This window comes from Gopherus flavomarginatus, chromosome 7, assembly GCF_025201925.1.
Source record: "Gopherus flavomarginatus isolate rGopFla2 chromosome 7, rGopFla2.mat.asm, whole genome shotgun sequence".
NCBI classification, from domain to species: Eukaryota; Metazoa; Chordata; order Testudines; family Testudinidae; genus Gopherus; species Gopherus flavomarginatus.
In genome coordinates, this window is record NC_066623.1 from 7,483,712 (window position 1) to 7,502,188 (window position 18,477).

Here is an 18,477-nt window from a genome sequence, read left to right on the forward strand (position 1 = left end):
CTGCATTTTTTCCACAGGTTTGGGGAGGCAATTAAACGCACAATAGAATTCCATGCCATTTTGAAACTCAGAACACATGTTTCTCATTCCAGGCCTCTTTTGTGATGTCTGCAAAGTTGTATCAATCATAAATCTCTAAGGTATAGACCTGAGAGTTTTGTTGTTGTTTTTTTGTTTGGTGGAGGGGGGTTTACTATGGAAATATGCAATGTACGTGAGGACTGGTATCCAGATTGCTGAGTCTCGAATGTAATTAGTAAGGGTTCTACAGTCATTGACATGTACAAGTTGCTATTTTATGGCATTTCTTTATGGCTGTTTTGCTTTGGGGTTTTTTAAATTTATTTTATTTTGCAGCTTTCCTTGGGAGAGGACTTCCCCCCCCTCCACAGAGGCTATATTGGAGGGTTTTTTGTATCCTCTGTAATATAAGAACCCCCTGGCTGTAGCTGGAGGGGAATGGTGGAAGAGAGTAGCCCCAATGTATTAGACAGTCCACATAACCAAATTCTCCATTACATGAGTGAAGGGGAAGGTCCATTACTGCACAGTGCAGCACTCTACTTCAGTCACGGATACACACAGGGTAACAGACCACACACTCACACACACAAACACACTCCAGCATGCAGCTCTTTGAGGTTTGGAAAAGGACCTGTAGTAGGCTCCTTATCCTCTCTGCAGGTCAGCCACTAGAGGATATCATCTCTCCCTCATTCATACCCCTACAAAGCCAGTACATCACAGGCTGTCCACACCTCTGAGATGGCAAGGAATCAGTGCTCCCTTACCAGCTGACTGAGCATACCAGATGGCATGCCCTGGCAGCTCCTGCCATCTCTAAATGAGATGGCTGCATCCTATAACACAGCTGACTAGTGCAGAGAACTGTGGCACACTCTACACTGGTGGCGGTGTCGTCCCTCGCACCCACACTAAACCAGCATGCTTCTAAAGTCCCCTGGCACACTGCCCACAGCCTAGAAATTCCTTGAAGGATTAGTTCTAGGTTTCCTAATGTGGTTAGCAAAGGAAAGGAAAGGAGACAAATCAACAAATAGCTGGAGGAGGAAATAGCATCCAGTAATCAGCACTCCTGGGCCCCAGGGATGGGCTTGTTGCAGATGGAGAGAGAGCTGCATTCAGTGACTCCCACACACTTAGTGCCCATACGGGGTGTGCAATTGTGCGTGTGTGTTCCTTTGGGTGGGAGGGAGGTGTAGTGCACTGGTGTGCGAACATGTAGATTTGTGTCTGGGTGCAGACACGTACATAGATGCCTGCATGAGGAGGTGTTCACCGTGTAAGCATCGTGTGCCTCCATGTGTGCCTGTTTGTGTGCGGAGGTGGCAATGGGCTTGTGTGTGCCCATGGGTATGTGTGCGTGGGCATAGCAGGTGTGCTCACTGGGGCACGTCTGCCTCTCTGTATGCCTGGATACGCCTGACAGCTCTCACTTTAAAAGTCTTGGTGCTCCCTGGTTGCAACCCCCAGCAAGTGTCCCACAGCAGAGACACTAACACGGATCCCTCCCGCCCCGGCCAGCCCTTGAAGGAATGGATATAAAAATAGTGAAAACATCCCTTCCCTTCCCTGTCCCTCCCCTCCTGCATGACCCTCTTTCTATTCCACCCATCACCCCCAACTACCCCTCCCCTCGCCCATGACACGCTCTCCTTTCTGCCCATCACCCCCCTGCCCCTCCCCTTCCCTGCGACCCCCTCTCCCTTCTGTCCATCAACCCCACCCTGCCCCTCCCTTCTATAACCCGCACCCTTCTCTGCCCCTCCCCTCTGACCCCCTCTCCCTATCACCCCCAGCCTGCCCCTCCCCTCCCCTCTGACCCCTCTCCCTTCTGTCCATCAACCCCACCCTGCCCCTCCCTTCTATAACCCGCACCCTTCTCTGCCCCTCCCCTCTGACCCCCTCTTCCTTCTGCCTATCACCCCCAGCCTGCGCCTCCCCTCCCCTCCCCTCTGACCCCTCTCTCTTCTGTCCATCAACCCCACCCTGCCCCTCCCTTCTATAACCCGCACCCTTCTCTGCCCTCCTCTCCCTTCTGCCTATCACCCCCAGCCTGCACCTCCCCTCCCCTCCCCTTCCCTCTGACCCCTCTCCCTTCTGTCCATCAACCCCACCCTGCCCCTCCCTTCTATAACCCGCACCCTTCTCTGCCCCTCCCCTCTGACCCCCTCTTCCTTCTGCCTATCACCCCCAGCCTGCCCCTCCCCTCCCCTCTGATCCCTCTCCCTTCTGTCCATCAACCCCACCCTGCCCCTCCCTTCTATAACCCGCACCCTTCTCTGCCCCTCCCCTCTGACCCCCTGTCCCGTCTGCCCATCACCTCCGACCTTCCCTTCCCTGCCCCTCCCCTGCCCTAGGACCCGCTCCCCTCCCTTCTGCCCATCACCCCCGGCCCGTGCACACGGGCCGCGGCTGCTGGCGGAGCGGTGCAGTGGGAGTGCGCGGGGCTCGCTGGCAGGAGCAGAGGAAGGAAAAGGAAGCGGGGCCCGAGCCTTGCCTGCGCACGGGGCCAGCGTCTCCTGGGCGCTGCGAGCCGGCGGCTGCACAGCTCAGCGCGGGGCTCTGCGCCTGAACCCGCCGCCAGCGCGGACCTGCCCGGGCCAGGGGAGAGGGGACCCTGCTCCCGGCTCGCCTCCAGCCCCGGCCGTTTGCGGACGCCCCCCGGCACGGAGCGCTGGAAATGAAGAGAGTTTGCACTTTGTCCCTCTGGCTCTGGATCGGGATCGTCTCGGAGGCAGGTGAGGCGCCGGGGCAGCCCGGGGCGCGGGCGGGGACCCCGGGGCTGCGGGGCCGGAGGATGCTCTGGGTCCGGGCTGGGCAGGGCGGAGGAGCGGGTGCCGGCGCCGGGACTCCCCCCCTGCCCAGCGCGCCCAGCACCCAGCGTCTCCCCGCACTTCTGCCCGGCGCGGGACTTGGCCCTGCCCTGGGGCGCTGCTGCCGGCTCGGGGCGCCCAGCTCCTCGCGTAAATGGGCATGAGCCGGGAGCCCTGCCCCCCCGCTCCCCATCGACCCCCCGACACCTCCTACCCCGCTCCCCATCAACCCCCATCACCCCCCCAGCGCCTCCTACCCTGCTCCCCATCAACCCCCAGCACCCCCCAGCGCCTCCTACCCCCCGCTCCCCATCACCACCCAGCGCCTCCTACCCTGCTCCCTATCACCCCCCATCACCCCCCCAGCGCCTCCTACCCTGCTCCCTATCACCCCCCATCACCCCCCCAGCGCCTCCTACCCTGCTCCCTATCACCCCCCAACAACCCCCAGCGCCTCCTACCCCCCGCTCCCCATCACCACCCCCCCCGGCGTGCGCTACCCCCCGCTCCCCATCACCCCCCCGGCGCCTCCTACCCCGCTCCCCATCACCCCCCCAGCGCCTTCTACTCCCCGCTCCCCATCACCCCCCCCCCCGGCGTCCGCTACTCCCTATCACCCCCCGGCGCCTTCTACCCCCGGCTCCCCATCACCCCCCGGCGCCTCCTACCCCGCTCCCTATCACCCCCCATCACCCCCTACCCCCGGCGCCTTCTACCCCCCCCCGCTCCCCATCACCCTGCCCCCTGGCGTCCGCTACTCCCCGCTCCCTATCACCCCCCAGCGCCTTCTACCCCCGGCTCCCCATCATCTCCGCGGTGCCTCCTACCCCCCTCTCCATCACCCCCCAGCACCTTTTACCCCCCGCTCCCCATCACATCCCCCGGCGTCCGCTACCCCCCCGCTCCCCATCACCCCACACCCTCCATCACCCCCCCCCCGGCGCCTTCTACCCAGCCCCGCTCCCAATCACCCCTCCCGGCACCTTCTACCCTCTGCTCCCCATCACCCCCCCCTTCTGGCATCCGCTACCCCCCCACCCCCATCACCCCCCCGGCGCCTTCTACCCCCCGCTTCGCATCACCCCCCCCCCGTTCCCCATCAACACCCCTGGCGCCTTCTACCCCACACCCCCCATCACCCCCCTCTGGCGTCTGCTACCCCGATCCCCATCATCCCCCCCGCGTCTGCTACACCAGGTCTCCTCCCCTTCCGGCATCTGTCCCTCTTCTCCCCATCACACCCCTGGCTCTCTGTCACCCCAACCCGCACCGCATTGCTCCCCCCATCACCCTCCATGTTCTATCCTGCCTCAGACCATCCTGTTGTCTGGTCCTCCCACTCCCCTTCACCCCCTGGTATCTGCTACCCCGTGGCTCCCCATCACCTCGGGCGATCTGCCCCCGCCACCCCACCCAAGGACACCTTTTGCTTTTAGCTGGTCCACCTTTGATAGTTGATACAAACCCAAAGAGGGACTGAGCCTGTCCCTCGGCCTGTCAGCAGAGGGCGCTCCTACGTGAAGGCTGCCCCCCACGCCAGGCTGCACCCAGCCATGGGTCAGCTGCGTGGGGTATGTCCCCCCAGCCTGGAGCACGAGGAGCTGGAGGAACACATTGCACTGCCCCCCAGGCTGATGGACTGGGTGGGACCTGGTAGGCCGTTCCCATGGCTGACCCCTGGGGTCCTACGCTGGCCCCCCTTGTGGGATGCGGGTCTCTCACTTCACTGGTCTTTTCAAAAGTTATGCCCCATTCTACACACCCTCCACCTCCATCAGGCACGTGGCAAGAGCTATGGAGCAGTGGCTAATCTGTACCCCTCTCTCTGATCAGCATGGGAACATGGCATGCTGTCTCACGGGGGACAGCCCCGGTCCCATTTGCAAAGGAGTCTTCTGTCCACCTTGAGCTCTGGGGCTGGGGAATTGGGAGGGAGGAGCAGTTTGATGGCTCATTTATTTACTTTTGCTAGTGTCATTCATTAATTAGTTAATGTCTGTGCTGTGCTCTGCTGAGGAAAAATGCTCTGTAAGCGCATTATGAGACCCCGTTTCCAGTGCAGCCTCCCCAGGGGGCCAGAGCTTGCCTCCCACAGACTGGGCACTAATTCGGTGGGCTGTGAATCACTTCCCTTTCCAACAGCACTCTGTGGGGGGCAGCAGGGGTGGTTTGGGCAGAGAGTTGAGTCCCTCTCCGGTCCCGTGGCCAGAGTACGAGGTCAGAGTGATACCCAACCTATCGAGAGGCCCAGGCTGCACAGCCTCTCACAGTACCTTGGGTTGCTTGTCCCTGAGGATGCTCCTGGGCAGTGTGACTGGTCCTATGGGTGCATAGAGGAATGACGCCCGGTCAGCTCACATAGCCAGAATGGAGTAGGGGCTGGAGTGATGGTGGTGAGCCCAGTGGGGGCATCCAGCAGCAAAATGCTCTGGGCCAGCATAGCCATATCCGAGTGCTGGGCAAAGCCCACTCAATTGTTGGGTGCATCTAGAAACAAAACATGCTGGGCCTCTGCAGCCAGTATGGAGTGGTGCTGGGCCAGCACTTCAGGGACCAAGCAGGTATCTGGAGCCAGACAGAGCAGGCTCTGGGCTGGCAGTGTTGGGCTGGGCTGAGCCCTGGGACAGGGCAGCTGGGATGGAGCAGGCTCTGGGCTGGCGGTGTTGGGATGGAGTGAGCCCTGGGATGGGGCGGCTGGGATGGAGCAGGCTCTGGGCTGGCGGTGTTGGGATGGAGTGAGCCCTGGGATGGGGCGGCTGGGATGGAGCAGGCTCTGGGCCGACAGTGTCGGGATGGAGTGAGCCCTGGGACGGGGCGGCTGGGATGGAGCCGGCTCTGGGCCGGTGGTTTCGGGATGGAGTGGGCCCTGGGACAGGGTGGCTGGGATGGAGGAGGCTCTGGGCCGGTGGTTTCGGGATGGAGTGAGCCCTGGGACGGGGCGACCGGGATGGAGCAGGCTCTGGGCTGGCAGTGTCGGGATGGAGTGAGCCCTGGGTCAGGGTGACCGGGATGGAGCCGGCTCTGGGCTGGCGTTGTTGGGATGGAGTGAGCCCTGGGATGGGGCGGCTGGGATGGAGAAGGCTCTGGGCTGGCAGTGTCAGGATGGAGTGAGCCCTGGGACGGGGCGACCAGGATGGAGCAGGCTCTGGGCTGGCGGTGTTGGGATGGAGTGAGCCCTGGGACGTGGTGACCGGGATGGAGCCGGCTCTGGGCTGGCGGTGTCGGGATGGAGTGAGCCCTGGGACGGGGTGACCGGGATGGAGCAGGCTCTGGGCTGGTGGTATCAGGATGGAGTGAGCCCTGGGACGGGGCGACTGGGATGGAGCCAGCTCTGGGCTGGCGGTGTCGGGATGGAGTGAGCCCTGGGACGGGGCAGGTGGCATGGAGAAGGCTCTGGGCTGGTGGTGTCGGGATGGAGTGAGCCCTGGGATGGGGTGGCTGGGATGCAGCCAGCTCTGGGCTGGCGGTGTCGGGATGGAGTGAGCCCTGGGATGGGGCGGCTGGGATGGAGCCAGCTCTGGGCTGGCAGTGTCGGGATGGAGTGAGCCCTGGGACGGGGCGGGTGGCATGGAGAAGGCTCTGGGCTGGTGGTATCAGGATGGAGTGAGCCCTGGGACGGGGCGACTGGGATGGAGCAGGCTCTGGGCTGGTGGTATCAGGATGGAGTGAGCCCTGGGATGGGGCGGCTGGGATGGAGCCAGCTCTGGGCTGGCGGTGTCGGGATGGAGTGAGCCCTGGGACGGGGCGAGTGGGATGGAGAAGGCTCTGGGCTGGCGGTGTCGGGATGGAGTGAGCCCTGGGACGGGGTGGCTGTGATGGAGCCAACTCTGGGCTGGCGGTGTCGGGATGGAGTGAGCCCTGGAACGGGGTCGCTGGGATGGAGAAGGCTCTGGGCTGGCGGTGTCGGGATGGAGTGAGCCCTGGGACGAGGTGGCTGGGATGGAGAAGGCTCTGGGCTGGTGGTATCAGGATGGAGTGAGCCCTGGGACGGGGTGGCTGGGATGGAGAAGGCTCCGGGCTGGCGGTGTTGGGATGGAGTGAGCCCTGGGACGGGGTGGCTGGGATGGAGAAGGCTCTGGGCTGGCGGTGTTGGGATGGAGTGAGCCCTGGGACGGGGCGGCTGGGATGGAGAAGGCTCTGGGCTGGTAGTATCAGGATTGAGTGAGCCCTGGGACGGGGCGGCTGGGATGGAGAAGGCTCTGGGCTGGCAGTATCGGGATGGAGTGAGCCCTGGGACGGGGCGGCTGGGATGGAGAAGGCTCTGGGCTGGCACTGCCATAGTGAAGTAGGTGCTGGGCCAGTGACTTTATTACACAAATTGCTACAGCTCAAATGTGCAGTGTAACATCAGAGCGAGACCACAAGGTAAATAATAGTGCAGGAAGCTTCAAACGAGAGAGGATCGATTTCTGGATCATAAATAACCTTTTTTAATAATCTCGGTTTCATGACTCATCATTGCCACGTTAGCCCTAATGGCAGGCCTGTGGGTCTGACTTGCACCCTGAAATGAGGGGCAGGAAAGAAGTATAGAAGGGAATGTGCCTCACCAATGCAGGGAGCAGCCTGTGCTGGGATGTGCTACCAGGAACACTTGTACTGGGCCTAATGTTGCTGGGTTAGAGCACATCAGGTTGATGCAGGGCCGGTGCCACCCATTAGGCGGTCGCCTAGGGTGCTAGCATTTCGGGGGGGGGGACATTTCAGGTCCTTTGGCAGCGGCGGCCAGATCTCCAGTCACCCTGGTCATGGTCAGCATTTAGGCGGAGGGAGCTGGGGCAAGGGGGCGTGGGGAGGGCTGCCTGCAGCAAGTAAGGGGGAGGGGAGCAGCATGCAGGGGAACTCCCTGCCCCAGCTCATCTCTGCTCCACCTCCTCCCCTGAGCACGCTGCCCCGCTCTGCTGCTCTCCCTCCCAGGCTTGTGGCGCTAAACAGCTGATTGGCGCCGCAAGCCTGGGAGGCAGGAGAAGTGGAACGGCAGTGGCATGCTCAGGGAGGAGGCGGGGCAGAGGTGAGCTGGGGCGGGGAACTGCTGCACGGCTCCCCGGGCCGGGGGGCAGCTGCTGTGGGTGGGGCACTTCAGGGCAGAGCAGGGGGCGGAGAGCTGCCACAGGGCTCGGGGGGGGATGGGGGGGCGCAAGGTGGAAGTTTCGCCTGGGGCGCGAAACATCCTTGCACCCTCCCTGGGTTGCTGGTACTTGGACATAGAACCATCGGGCTGTTGCTGCTGGAATGGAGCTTCCCAGCTGCAATATGTCAGCAGACGTTTGTGGCGCTGCTGCTGGAGCTCCAGCCAAGCTCTTTTGGTGGCATCTTGTAAAGCATCTTATGGCTGTTCCTTAAGTTCTTTCCTCTTGTCCCAGTGCTGAGGGCTTTGGTAAGATGAGTTTCTGACCCAATGAAGACCCATGTGATATGTGGCTTTGACTAACTGTTTATACAGAATTTTGAACCTAACAGGTGCTGTATAAGGGCTAAATATTATTGCCAAGAAGCAGGGAAATCTGCATATGAAACATGGGACTTTACCAAGGAACATACAGCTTATTTTTCAGTTCTCCCTATGACCAAGGGTATCCTGGGGTGGAGCATAACAATGTGAAGTGTCCACAAACTCCTCACCACATTAGCCCCCGTTAGACAAATATCATCATCTTCCTAATTGTGGGCAAATGCAGAGGTTTCTCCTCCTAGAAACTGGAGTGTATCCTGAAGAGGGCACACCACTCCCTTTGGACTTATGCAAGAGCTATTCTGTTCTATCCTGGTTGATATCCCACACTCGTGGCCAATTATCTGATTGACTGACATGATTTGGTAAATGCAGTAGGTATCTGGGGTGGGGGTATATGACAATCAGCGTTCGTGGATTAGGATTTCTAGACTCTCCTTTCTCACTGCAACATTCTCTTGGATCAGAAGCCAGGTTGAGTGTTAAAAGGCGGCAAATCCAACACAGACCGATCTAAACTGCCACAAAAAAGAGCATCAGGGTCAATGCAGCATATTTCCCTTTGGCAATGAATATTGCATGCTTGGAATTGCATAGGACTGTCGGTCCACCATTCTGAGTGGGTCTGGCCAGTGTAATAAGCTCCATGGGAGTGGAACGTCTGAAAGCATGACCATCCCACTGACTTCTGCGGGGAAGGTCTACCTGGCCAGCCACTTGAGTTGTAGGAGAGGAGTTCCTGGACAGGACAGTCTGGCCAGCTCATTCAATTTTAGGGATTCTCTTCTTAACGTTAGGATGTAAGCATCCGACCATCCCACTGATGGCCAGGACACGTGCAGGAACGGAGTTATTCGCTTTGACCAAAGTCCCTGACCCAGATTCCAAGAGCACTCAGTCATCCCTTTGTCTGCATGCGATGGCAATACAACTCTGACGGCTCCAGCCTTGGCATGAGTGTGGCGGAGAGATGGTTGCACCACTAGCATCTTGTGCGTGAAGCAGCTACATCCAGACTTATTTATTGTTAGTAATAATACCAGCCATTTGTATAACGTCCTTCATGCAAAGAGCCAAGAACGTGCAACCCTAAGGTGCAATGTTTAGACACGGATTTATTAACTCTTCTTTAATTAACTACGTGGTGAGTGCCAGCAGTGCACTCAAGATGAAGGAAGGTATTCCAAGCATAAAGGAGGCAGGGAAGAAGGCTACAAAGGGAGCACTGAGGAGAGCAGGCTAGGTGGAGCAGGGAAGTATGAAAGCAGTAGTAGAGGACATAAGGGTAGAGATGTGCCTTGGGTCTTGAAAATGATACGGAGATCACATCACCTCACTGCAGTGCAGCCCCCTGTGGAGGGGAAGGGGGCAGGCTTTATACCGTGCACTCCAACACTACATAATTCATTTCAAAAGGGGAGAGCATTTCTGATGAGCTAATGGCATTACCTAGCTGGGATGTGGCCAGAATACCAGAGCAAACACTTGCATTCCTGCGAAAACCGCCCCAAGATTTTTAACGCTTGTGGACCTTGATTTGTACATCTCATCTGAAGACTGCACCTGCAGCAGGGTGCCCCCTACCGGCGTGGGACAATACCAGCTTATAGGGAAGAGCCATCTACCGGGTCACCAGCACCGCTTAGGTTTTTCTTGGAGGTATCCCAGCCACATGCTGACCAAGCTTGGCTCCGCTTAGGACATGAGATCACAGCTCAGGGGATTAGAATATCTCCCTGTTAGTTTTACATTTTCCACTTCTGACCTCCTTGGCATGGGAAGATACAAGTGTCCCTGTTTTAACGAAAGTGACAGGGGAGAAAGCTTGTGGTTTTACAGCTCCCAGCGGGAATTTCTTGCAGAAGAAAAGGGAGAATTGACTTCCATGGGAACCACAACAAGAGGTGATGTCCTAATGAAGCTGGCTGTTACACTGGAGCTAAGAGCCCAGTGCAGAAGGAACTTTACAGAGAGTATGGTGCGGGCTGTGGATGGGCGTCAAGAAGGGGAATGCAGCCTTACCCAACGTTTGTTTTGCCAGAGGATGCTTTGAAGGGATCTGGGAGAATGATCATGCTCAGAATGAAGTGTTCCTTTGCAAAGCCGCTTCTGGGTGAAGGACCCCTTGCAGACTTCTCCTGACCCTGAGATCACAGCTCTGCCTGCAGGGGCTGAGGACAGAGCTTTTCTCCAAGGCCCATCCTGCTCTCTTTGTTCACTGTGGCTTGGGGAGTACAGCCATTACAAGTGGAGTGTCTGCTCCCCAGGCTTCTCACCCAGACACAGTTCAGAGGGGAAGCTTCCAAATGGGTGTTTTATGACAGTGGTTCTCAACCAGTGGTCAGGGCCCCCCTGGGGGGCCGTGAGCAGGTTTCAGGGGCTCCACCAAGCAAGGCTGGCATTAGACTTGCTGGGGCCCAGGGCAGAAAGCCGACGTCCCCCTTCATGAGGCTGAAGCCTGGGGTCCTGAGCTCCAGGGCTGAAGCTGAAACCTAAGCAATTTAGCTTCATGGGGCTCCCTGTGGTGTGGGGCCCTGGGCAGATGTCCTGCTTGCTACCTCTTAACGCTGGTCCTGGCTTTTATATGCAGAAAAACAGTTGTGGCAGAAGTGGGCCATGGAGTTTTTATAGCATGTTGGGGGGTCCTCAGAAAGAAAAAGATTGAGAACCCCTGTTTTACCTGCCATCCCTCTGTCAGTTGTTTAAGAGTTTGGGGTCTTTTCTGTGACCGGAGACTGCACCCATTGCTGGGGGATTCTATAGTCACTGCCCAATGACAGGAACTCTACGGCACGTCCCCATTACTGGAGGAATCCTACGTTAAATCCCAGTGATAGGGAAACCCAAAGAGAACCCATGGCTGAGGGAATCCTATGATCCCAGTGTTGAGGGGGGAACCCTACAGAGCGAGCCAGCTGATGGGTACTCCTACAGCATGAGAAAGCTGACAGTAACAACCCAATGATAAGGGAGTAGCACAGTTTGAGCTCACTTACTGGGGTGACCCTACATGGGGTGTCCACTATGATCAACAATAGGAATCTGTGGGCAGGGAGAACCTGACAGCCTGGGCCAGTAGATGTGAGGTTGCTCTTACATCTCAGTGCTACTGAAGAGGAGCTTTCCACACCTCATTTCATTTCGTCTCTGACTTTTTTGGGTGAGATTGTCAAAAGCTGCCTAGGAGAACTAGCTGCCCAACGCCCAGCTCCTAGACCTCTTTCGAAAATGTCCACCGATGTCCTCTTTCGAAAATGTCCACCTTCTGCATGGCCTGTGTGCTGCTTCCATCACAACAAGTCTTCGGACTGGATCCTCCGAAGGGGTGGGAGGATCCAGTCCGAAGACTTGTTGTGATGGAAGCAGCACACAGGCCATGCAGAAGGTATCGACTGCAGCAGTTCCTTCACACAAACACCCAGGGACGGTAGCATCTGTCGTAGTGTTTAGCAGAACACAGCCGTACACGTGGAGTTTGCAAGCTTCACAGCACTGTCTGCTCGTTGGGACGAGAGCCTAAGTTTTCTCTGGGCTCTTATCTGGAATCATAATAACTCCTTTATGAGCAAAGAAATACAGCTGCAGCTGCACTGGCATCTAGCGACTGGTTAAATTAATCCCAGGGTTTTATTGCCTCTGGCTATCCCAGACCTTTGTTGCTTATTTCAACTTGTTAATGTGGAGGGTTAGATTACTCCCAGGAGTGTGTTTCCTCAGTGGTCAAAACTGTTATGATGATTTCAGCGTAAAGTGTTGTTGCTCATTTGCAGCGTCTCATTGTTAGAGCAACATAACGAGCCTTACTGGAAATGGGAATCCGAGACATCAAGGGGGCTGGGAGGCAGGAACCCCTGAGATCGGAGCCTGGCTCCACCACACATTTGCTCTGTGGCCTTGGGCAAGTCACTTAATGCTCAGGGCTAAATTCAGAGGTGACACATATGTGATATAGAAGTAGGTGAAATCCTGGCCCTGCTAACGTCCACGGCAAAACTCCCATTGACTTCAGTGGACCCATGATTTCATTCAGGGAGACTAAACTGAAGAAATCTACATGCTGAAGAACCTGAAGCAGCTGACTATCCTTTCATGTACACCTTCTTACTCTCAGCTTGGTTGCTTTTCTTGCGGCGCTCCTCTCTCCTGACCCCTGGGGGGTGACTTACCCCAGCTCAGATTCCTGTGTTCGTGCCTAGGCTTAGCAGGGCCAGTTCAGAAGCGAAGTGTGAGCTAGGATGCAAGTCGCATGTGGATAAATAGACATGACTCTAAGGGAGTCTAGAACGAATCCAAGTTGGTGTAACATACAGACGAGGGCAACACGAGAAGGCCTGGGTCAGACCAGATGTAGACACTTAAAATCACCTCTGATTCTGGCTCTTGCTCTGTTCCCCCTTCTGTGTTATGGTAATAATAATACTGTTAATCTTCGTTCTCCTCTACCTCTGCATTGTGAACTAGTTGCCGATTTTGTGATGAAAATATGCTGTCTGATTGATTGGTCAAAAGCCATAACCACCCATGGTGATGTTCATGAGAAGGACTAGACAGAAACCATATCATAGACACATCTGAGCCTCCTGGGCTTTATGCTGGAGCATTAGTAGAGCAGTAACTGCAGGGGGTGGGTTTTGCCTTCCTATAGCAGCAACCCTCACGCTGGTGAGAACTCAGATCAGCTTCTGGAAAGACGTAGTCTGGTCCTGGTAGCTTGAAAATGGAATAGACTCAACTAATATCATGGGATTTATGTGCAATCTTAATGCAAACAAGAAGCAGCAAAGATGCCTCTAAAGAGTTAAAGTAGCTAACGACTTGCACAGGTGTAGAAAACACTGTTCTGATTTCTAGCTGCGCAAATCCACAGCTTGCAGGTGCTGAAGGGTTAAATTTTTGCACGGTGAGATTCCAGTTCACTGAGTGAAGGTCAGCCAGTGTGTTGACATCAAGCTGTGTTGGTGTCCAGCTCCCATGGCGGTGCTAAACCAAGCAACGTAGTGCCTTGCACACAAACACGCCATCCCTCACGGAGTTAAGCCAAGGAATGTGGCAGCAGGTCTGAGATGCCCATTGCGCTTGGATTGGCCAAGGGTTAAGTGAAGATGAGTGGTCCTGATGCCAGGCTTGGTGTCCAGGTTCTTGCTGGTGGAGGTCAGCAGTGGTTCATGGGAAAGGAAAAATTGGCAGGTGGGCCGGATGTCCTGCATTTCCCCTCTTCCTGCAGCCGCCTGAGCGATGTTCCTTATTTAGCTTTCCTGACGGACAGGAGGAATCTGATGGCGGAAACTGTCACTGCCTGATAACAGCTCAGGGACCCCTTTATGATGGGCAGCACACAGGGAATGGGCAGCTTTCATTCTATCCAGGATGGGCGAAGAGGGCAACTTGGGTTGCCCCCTTGCGCCATGTTTTCATTGGCTATTTTATAAAAGCTGCCTCTGGGTGTGGGGGGGAGGGCATTTTCAGACCCTCCCTTTGCACATGTGCTTGTTTGTGCCTGAAACACACCAGATTCTGTTTACAAGGCATTCAAGGGCGAGAAGCAATGACGTCTTTCTGTGGAGCACTGATGCAGGCGTCCAAGCTGGCTGATGGATAGGAGACTGGGTGGGGGAGAGGGGAGATCCTGGAGTAAAACCTCCTGGCTGAGATCCAGGGCTGGGCAGACCTTTGCAATTGCTAATGGTGATGATGTGACAGCAAGGCCAGTGTTAACACTGATGTGGCATGGTAACACAGGGCGTGTTTGCTGGGTGGAGAGAGAGGGGTGGAAGGGCAGGGCTGTGCACCAGGGAGCTATGAAACAACACACACACCTGCAGGTGTACTCTCTACACTTCCCTCGCTCAGTGCACATACAAGCCCCTGCACCTAGACACAGATGTGCCTTGTGTACACAAAGATCAGCCAGTCAAGCAGAGAACCATATCAAGGGGAACATCCACCATGTGTCTCATCTCTTCCCCATCCTCTCCTGGTGAAAGATGCATCTCACTTGTTCAGAGACTAACGAAATATTTGTATTATATCCCGCTACAATGTACATGCTCATGTGAATCATCCCATAAACAACAAAGTGCCACAAAGTAGGGTGAAAACATTGTACCTCTTGCTTTTTATCCTGCATTTTGGGATGCCATTAAGATTCTCTCATACCATGGAGATATTTATCCTTTTTTCATCATAACTGATATATTACAAAGAGAAACAATGGGACGAGAGGTTTTTTTGAAGGGCAAACACCAAGCAATATAAATGGCCTAATAACATTGACAAGATTAATGCTCTCAGTTCCGCTATATTTAAGTCAGTGGAAGACTCTGGCTTCACATTGGTATAACTGCAGTCAGAATCAGGACCAGCAGGTGATGCAATAGGAAGCGGTCAAGTTATTTTCCTGCTGGTTTTGGATGCTCTCCTCAGCCACTAGGCCCTGAGAAGCCTTCCCATAGTCCACGTGGCTTTACCTTTTTGTAGGTTGGTCACACATACTTTCGTGGAGCTGGGCAAGGCAAGGCGTGGCCTCTTCTGCATTGCACAGTGGGATGGCCCGACAGTTTCCGCAGAGTGGTATAATTTTGACAACTTTGATTTCATAAGCTGTGCAGTGGAGATAGAATCCAAGGGACTAGCACTCTATTTGTAATAGGTTTCAAAGTAGCCAGGGCTGGTGCAACCATTTAGGCAACCTAGGCGGTCGCCTAGGGTGCTGGGATTTGGGGGGTGCCATTTTCTTTGGCAGCGACTACAGTGGCCGGATCTTCGGCCGCCCCAGTTGCTGTCAGCATTTAGGCGGAGGGAGCTGGGGCAGGGGAGCGCGGGGAGGGCCGCCTGCAGCAAGTAAGGGGGGAGGGGGGCGGCACGCAAAGGGAACTCCCCACCCCAGCTCACTCCTGCCCCACCTCCTCCCTGAGCATACCATGGCTGCTTCACTTTTCCCGCCTCCCAGGCTTGCAGCGCCAATCAGCTTAGGTGCCGCAAGCCTGAGAGGCAGGAGAAGTGAAGCAGCCATGGTGTGCTCGGGGTGCTCGTGCACGAGCAGGGGTGAGCTGGGGCGAGGGGGGGTGCCTCAGGGCGGAGGTTGGGGTGGGGAGTTGCAAGGGGGGCGCCTCAGGGCGCAGGGGGGAGCTGCCGTGAAGGGGGCGCCTCGGGGAGGGCGTGGGGGGGGGCACGAGGTGGAATTTTCACCTAGAGTGCAAAACCTCCTTGCACCAGCCCTGCGAGTAGCAGCCGTGTTAGTCTGTATCTGCAAAAAGAACAGGAGTCCTTGTAGCACCTTAGGCCTGGTCTATACTACACGTTTAAACCGATTTTAGCAGCGTTAAACCGATTTAACGCTGTACCCGTCCACACAACGAGGCCCTTTATATGGATATAAAGGGCTCTTTAAACTGGTTTCTGTACTCCTCCCCAACGAGAGGAGTAGCGCTAAAATCAGTATTACCATGTCGGATTAGGGTTAGTGTGGCCGCAAATCGACAGTATCGGCCTCCGGGCGGTATCCCGCAGTGCACCATTGTGACCTCTCTGGACAGCAATCTGAACACGGATGCACTGGCCAGGTAGACAGGAAAAGCCCCACGAACTTTTGAATTTCATTTCCTATTTGTCCAGCGTGGAGCTCTGATCAGCACGGGTGGCGATGCAGTCCCAAATCCAAAAAGAGCTCCAGCATGGACCGTACGGGAGATACTGGGTCTGATCGCTGTATGGGGAGCCAAATCTGTTCTATCAGAGCTCCGTTACAGAAGACGAAATGCCAAAGAATTTGAAAAAAATCTCCAGGCTATGATGCAGAGTCCACAGCACAGTGCTGTGTGACAAGCGTAACGGAAAGCCAAAGAATCAAATGGATGCTCATGGAGGGAGGGAGGGGGTACTGAGGACTCCAGCTATCCCAGAGTTCCCAGCAGTCTCTGAAAGCATTTGCATTCTTGGCTGAGTTCCCAGTGCCTGTAGGTTCAAACACATTGTCCGGAGTGGTTCAGGGTATAACTCGTCAATTTACCCCCTCCCTCCCTCCCGTGAAAGAAAAGGGAAAAAAATCGTTTCTTGACTTTTCAATGTCACCCTATGTCTACTGAATGCTGCTGGTAGACGCGATGCTGCGGCAGTGAAGAGCAGTATCCACTCCCCTTCCCTCCCCGGTGGCAGACGGTACAATATGACTGCTATCCGTTGTCATCATCAGCCCGTGAGTGCTCCTGGCTGGCCTTAGGTGAGGCTGGCCGGGGGCGCCTGGGTAAAAATAGGAATGATTCCTGGTCATTCCCAGTAGATGGTACAGAACAGCTGGTAACCATCTTCATCATAGCAACTGGGGCTGAGCTCCATCAGCCCCCTCCCTTTCATGTATAAAGAAAAGATTCTATACTGCCTGGACTATCATAGCAGCAGGATGCTGGTCTCGTCTCCCCGACACCGCTTAATGTCCTGCCTGGACTAATAGCAGCTGGAGGCTGCCTCCCCCTCATTTTATCTCACTAACAAGTCAGTGTTTCTTATTCCTGCATTCTTTATTACTTTATCACACAAATGGGGGGACACTGCCACAGTAGCCCAGGAGGGTTGGGGGAGCAGGGAAGCAACGGGTGTGGTTGTTGCAGGGGCACCCCCTAGAATGGCATGCAGCTCATCATTTCTGCGGGATCTGACACGGAGCAGCTGTGCTCTCTGGTTCTCTAGAAGATTTGCCCCATATTCTAGGCAGGACTGACTCTATTTTTAGATACAACATAAAGGAGGGAATGACCCGGGGAGTCATTCCCATTTTTGTCTTTGTGCTCCTGGCCGATCTCAGCCGGGGGCACCCAGGACAGCAGCAGACAGTACAGAACAACTGATAACCGTCTTCTCATTGCCAATTTACAATGGCACAGCAGACGGTACAGAACGACTGATAACCGTCTCTGCTATCATGCAAAGGCAAATGAATGCTGCTGTGTAGCGCTGCAGTACCGCCTCTGTCAGCAGCATCCAATACACATACGGTGACAGTGACAAAAGGCAAAACAGGCTCCATGGTTGCCATGCTATGGAGTCTGCCAGGGCAATCCAGGGAAAAAGGGTGCGAAATGATTGTCTGCAGTTGCTTTCCCAGAGGAAGGAATGAGTAACGATATTTACCCAGAACCACCCGCGACAATGATTTTTGCCCCATCAGGCACTGGGATCTCAACCCAGAATTCCAAGGGGCGGAGGAGACTGCGGGAACTATGGGATAGCTACGGAATACCTGCCCACAGTGCAACGCTCCAGAAATCGACGCTAGCCTCGGACCATGGACGCACACCGCCGAATTAATGTGCTTAGTGTGACCGCATGCACTCGACTTTATACAATCTGTTTTACAAAACCGGTTTATGTAAAATCGGAATAATCCCGTAGTGTAGACGTACCCTTAGAGACTAATGCGTTTATTTGAGCAAACAATATATTCTGTGTGAGCTGGGCAAATATTACAAAGCTACCTAGAGAGACAAGGTGGGTGAGACAATATCTTTTATTGGAGCTACTTCTGTTGATGAGAGAGACAAGCTTTCGAGCTACACGGAGCTCTTCCTCTGGTCTGGGAAAGGTCCTAGAGGGCATCACAGCTAAATACAAAAGCAAACAGATAGTTTAGCATAAGCAGTGCTAAGATCGAACGATCTGTTCAATCTTGTATTAAGCTGTGGCGCTCTCAGTACCTTTCCCAGACCGGAGGAAGAACTCTGTGTGGCTCGAAAGCTTGTCTCTCTCACCAACAGAAGTTGATCCAATAGAGGATATTGCCTCCCTCACTTTGTCTCTTGAATATCCTGGGATTGACACTGCTATAACACTGCATAAATCTATCTAGGGCAGACTTCCAATCATGCTTAACTTCATGCACTGGGTGGTCCCATTGGCTTCAGTGGGGTTACTCTCATATTATGTCTATGGTGCAATCAGGAGGTGTGTGACTGCAGTATGTGTAGACATACCTGAGCTAGCTTTGATACTGCAGTCACACCTCCCAGTTGCAGTGTAGAAATATCACCAGTGCATCTTGTTAAGCATGTACAAAAGTCTCTGAAGGATCAGGGCCTAGGCTACCACCATACTGTACTCAATGCCATGGCCTTGGGTTACCTGACCATTTTCTGTGCACATATTCTTGGAAAAATGAATTCACTTCAGCTAGGTTCAGATATTTTCTGTATTCAC

General features: G+C 55.2%; 1 protein-coding gene across 2 annotated transcripts in view; it reads left to right on the forward strand.

The window, feature by feature from the left end:
* Window positions 1–2,595: 2,595 nt before the first annotated feature.
* FLT4 (fms related receptor tyrosine kinase 4) overlaps window positions 2,596–18,477 on the forward strand; it is a 101,888-nt gene continuing 86,006 nt past the window's right edge. For both annotated transcript variants that reach the window (XM_050961498.1, XM_050961499.1), the window contains exon 1: window positions 2,596–2,762. In XM_050961498.1, the coding sequence (XP_050817455.1) occupies window positions 2,705–2,762 (58 nt within the window). In that variant the 5' untranslated portion in view covers window positions 2,596–2,704. The remainder of the gene's footprint in view (window positions 2,763–18,477) is intronic.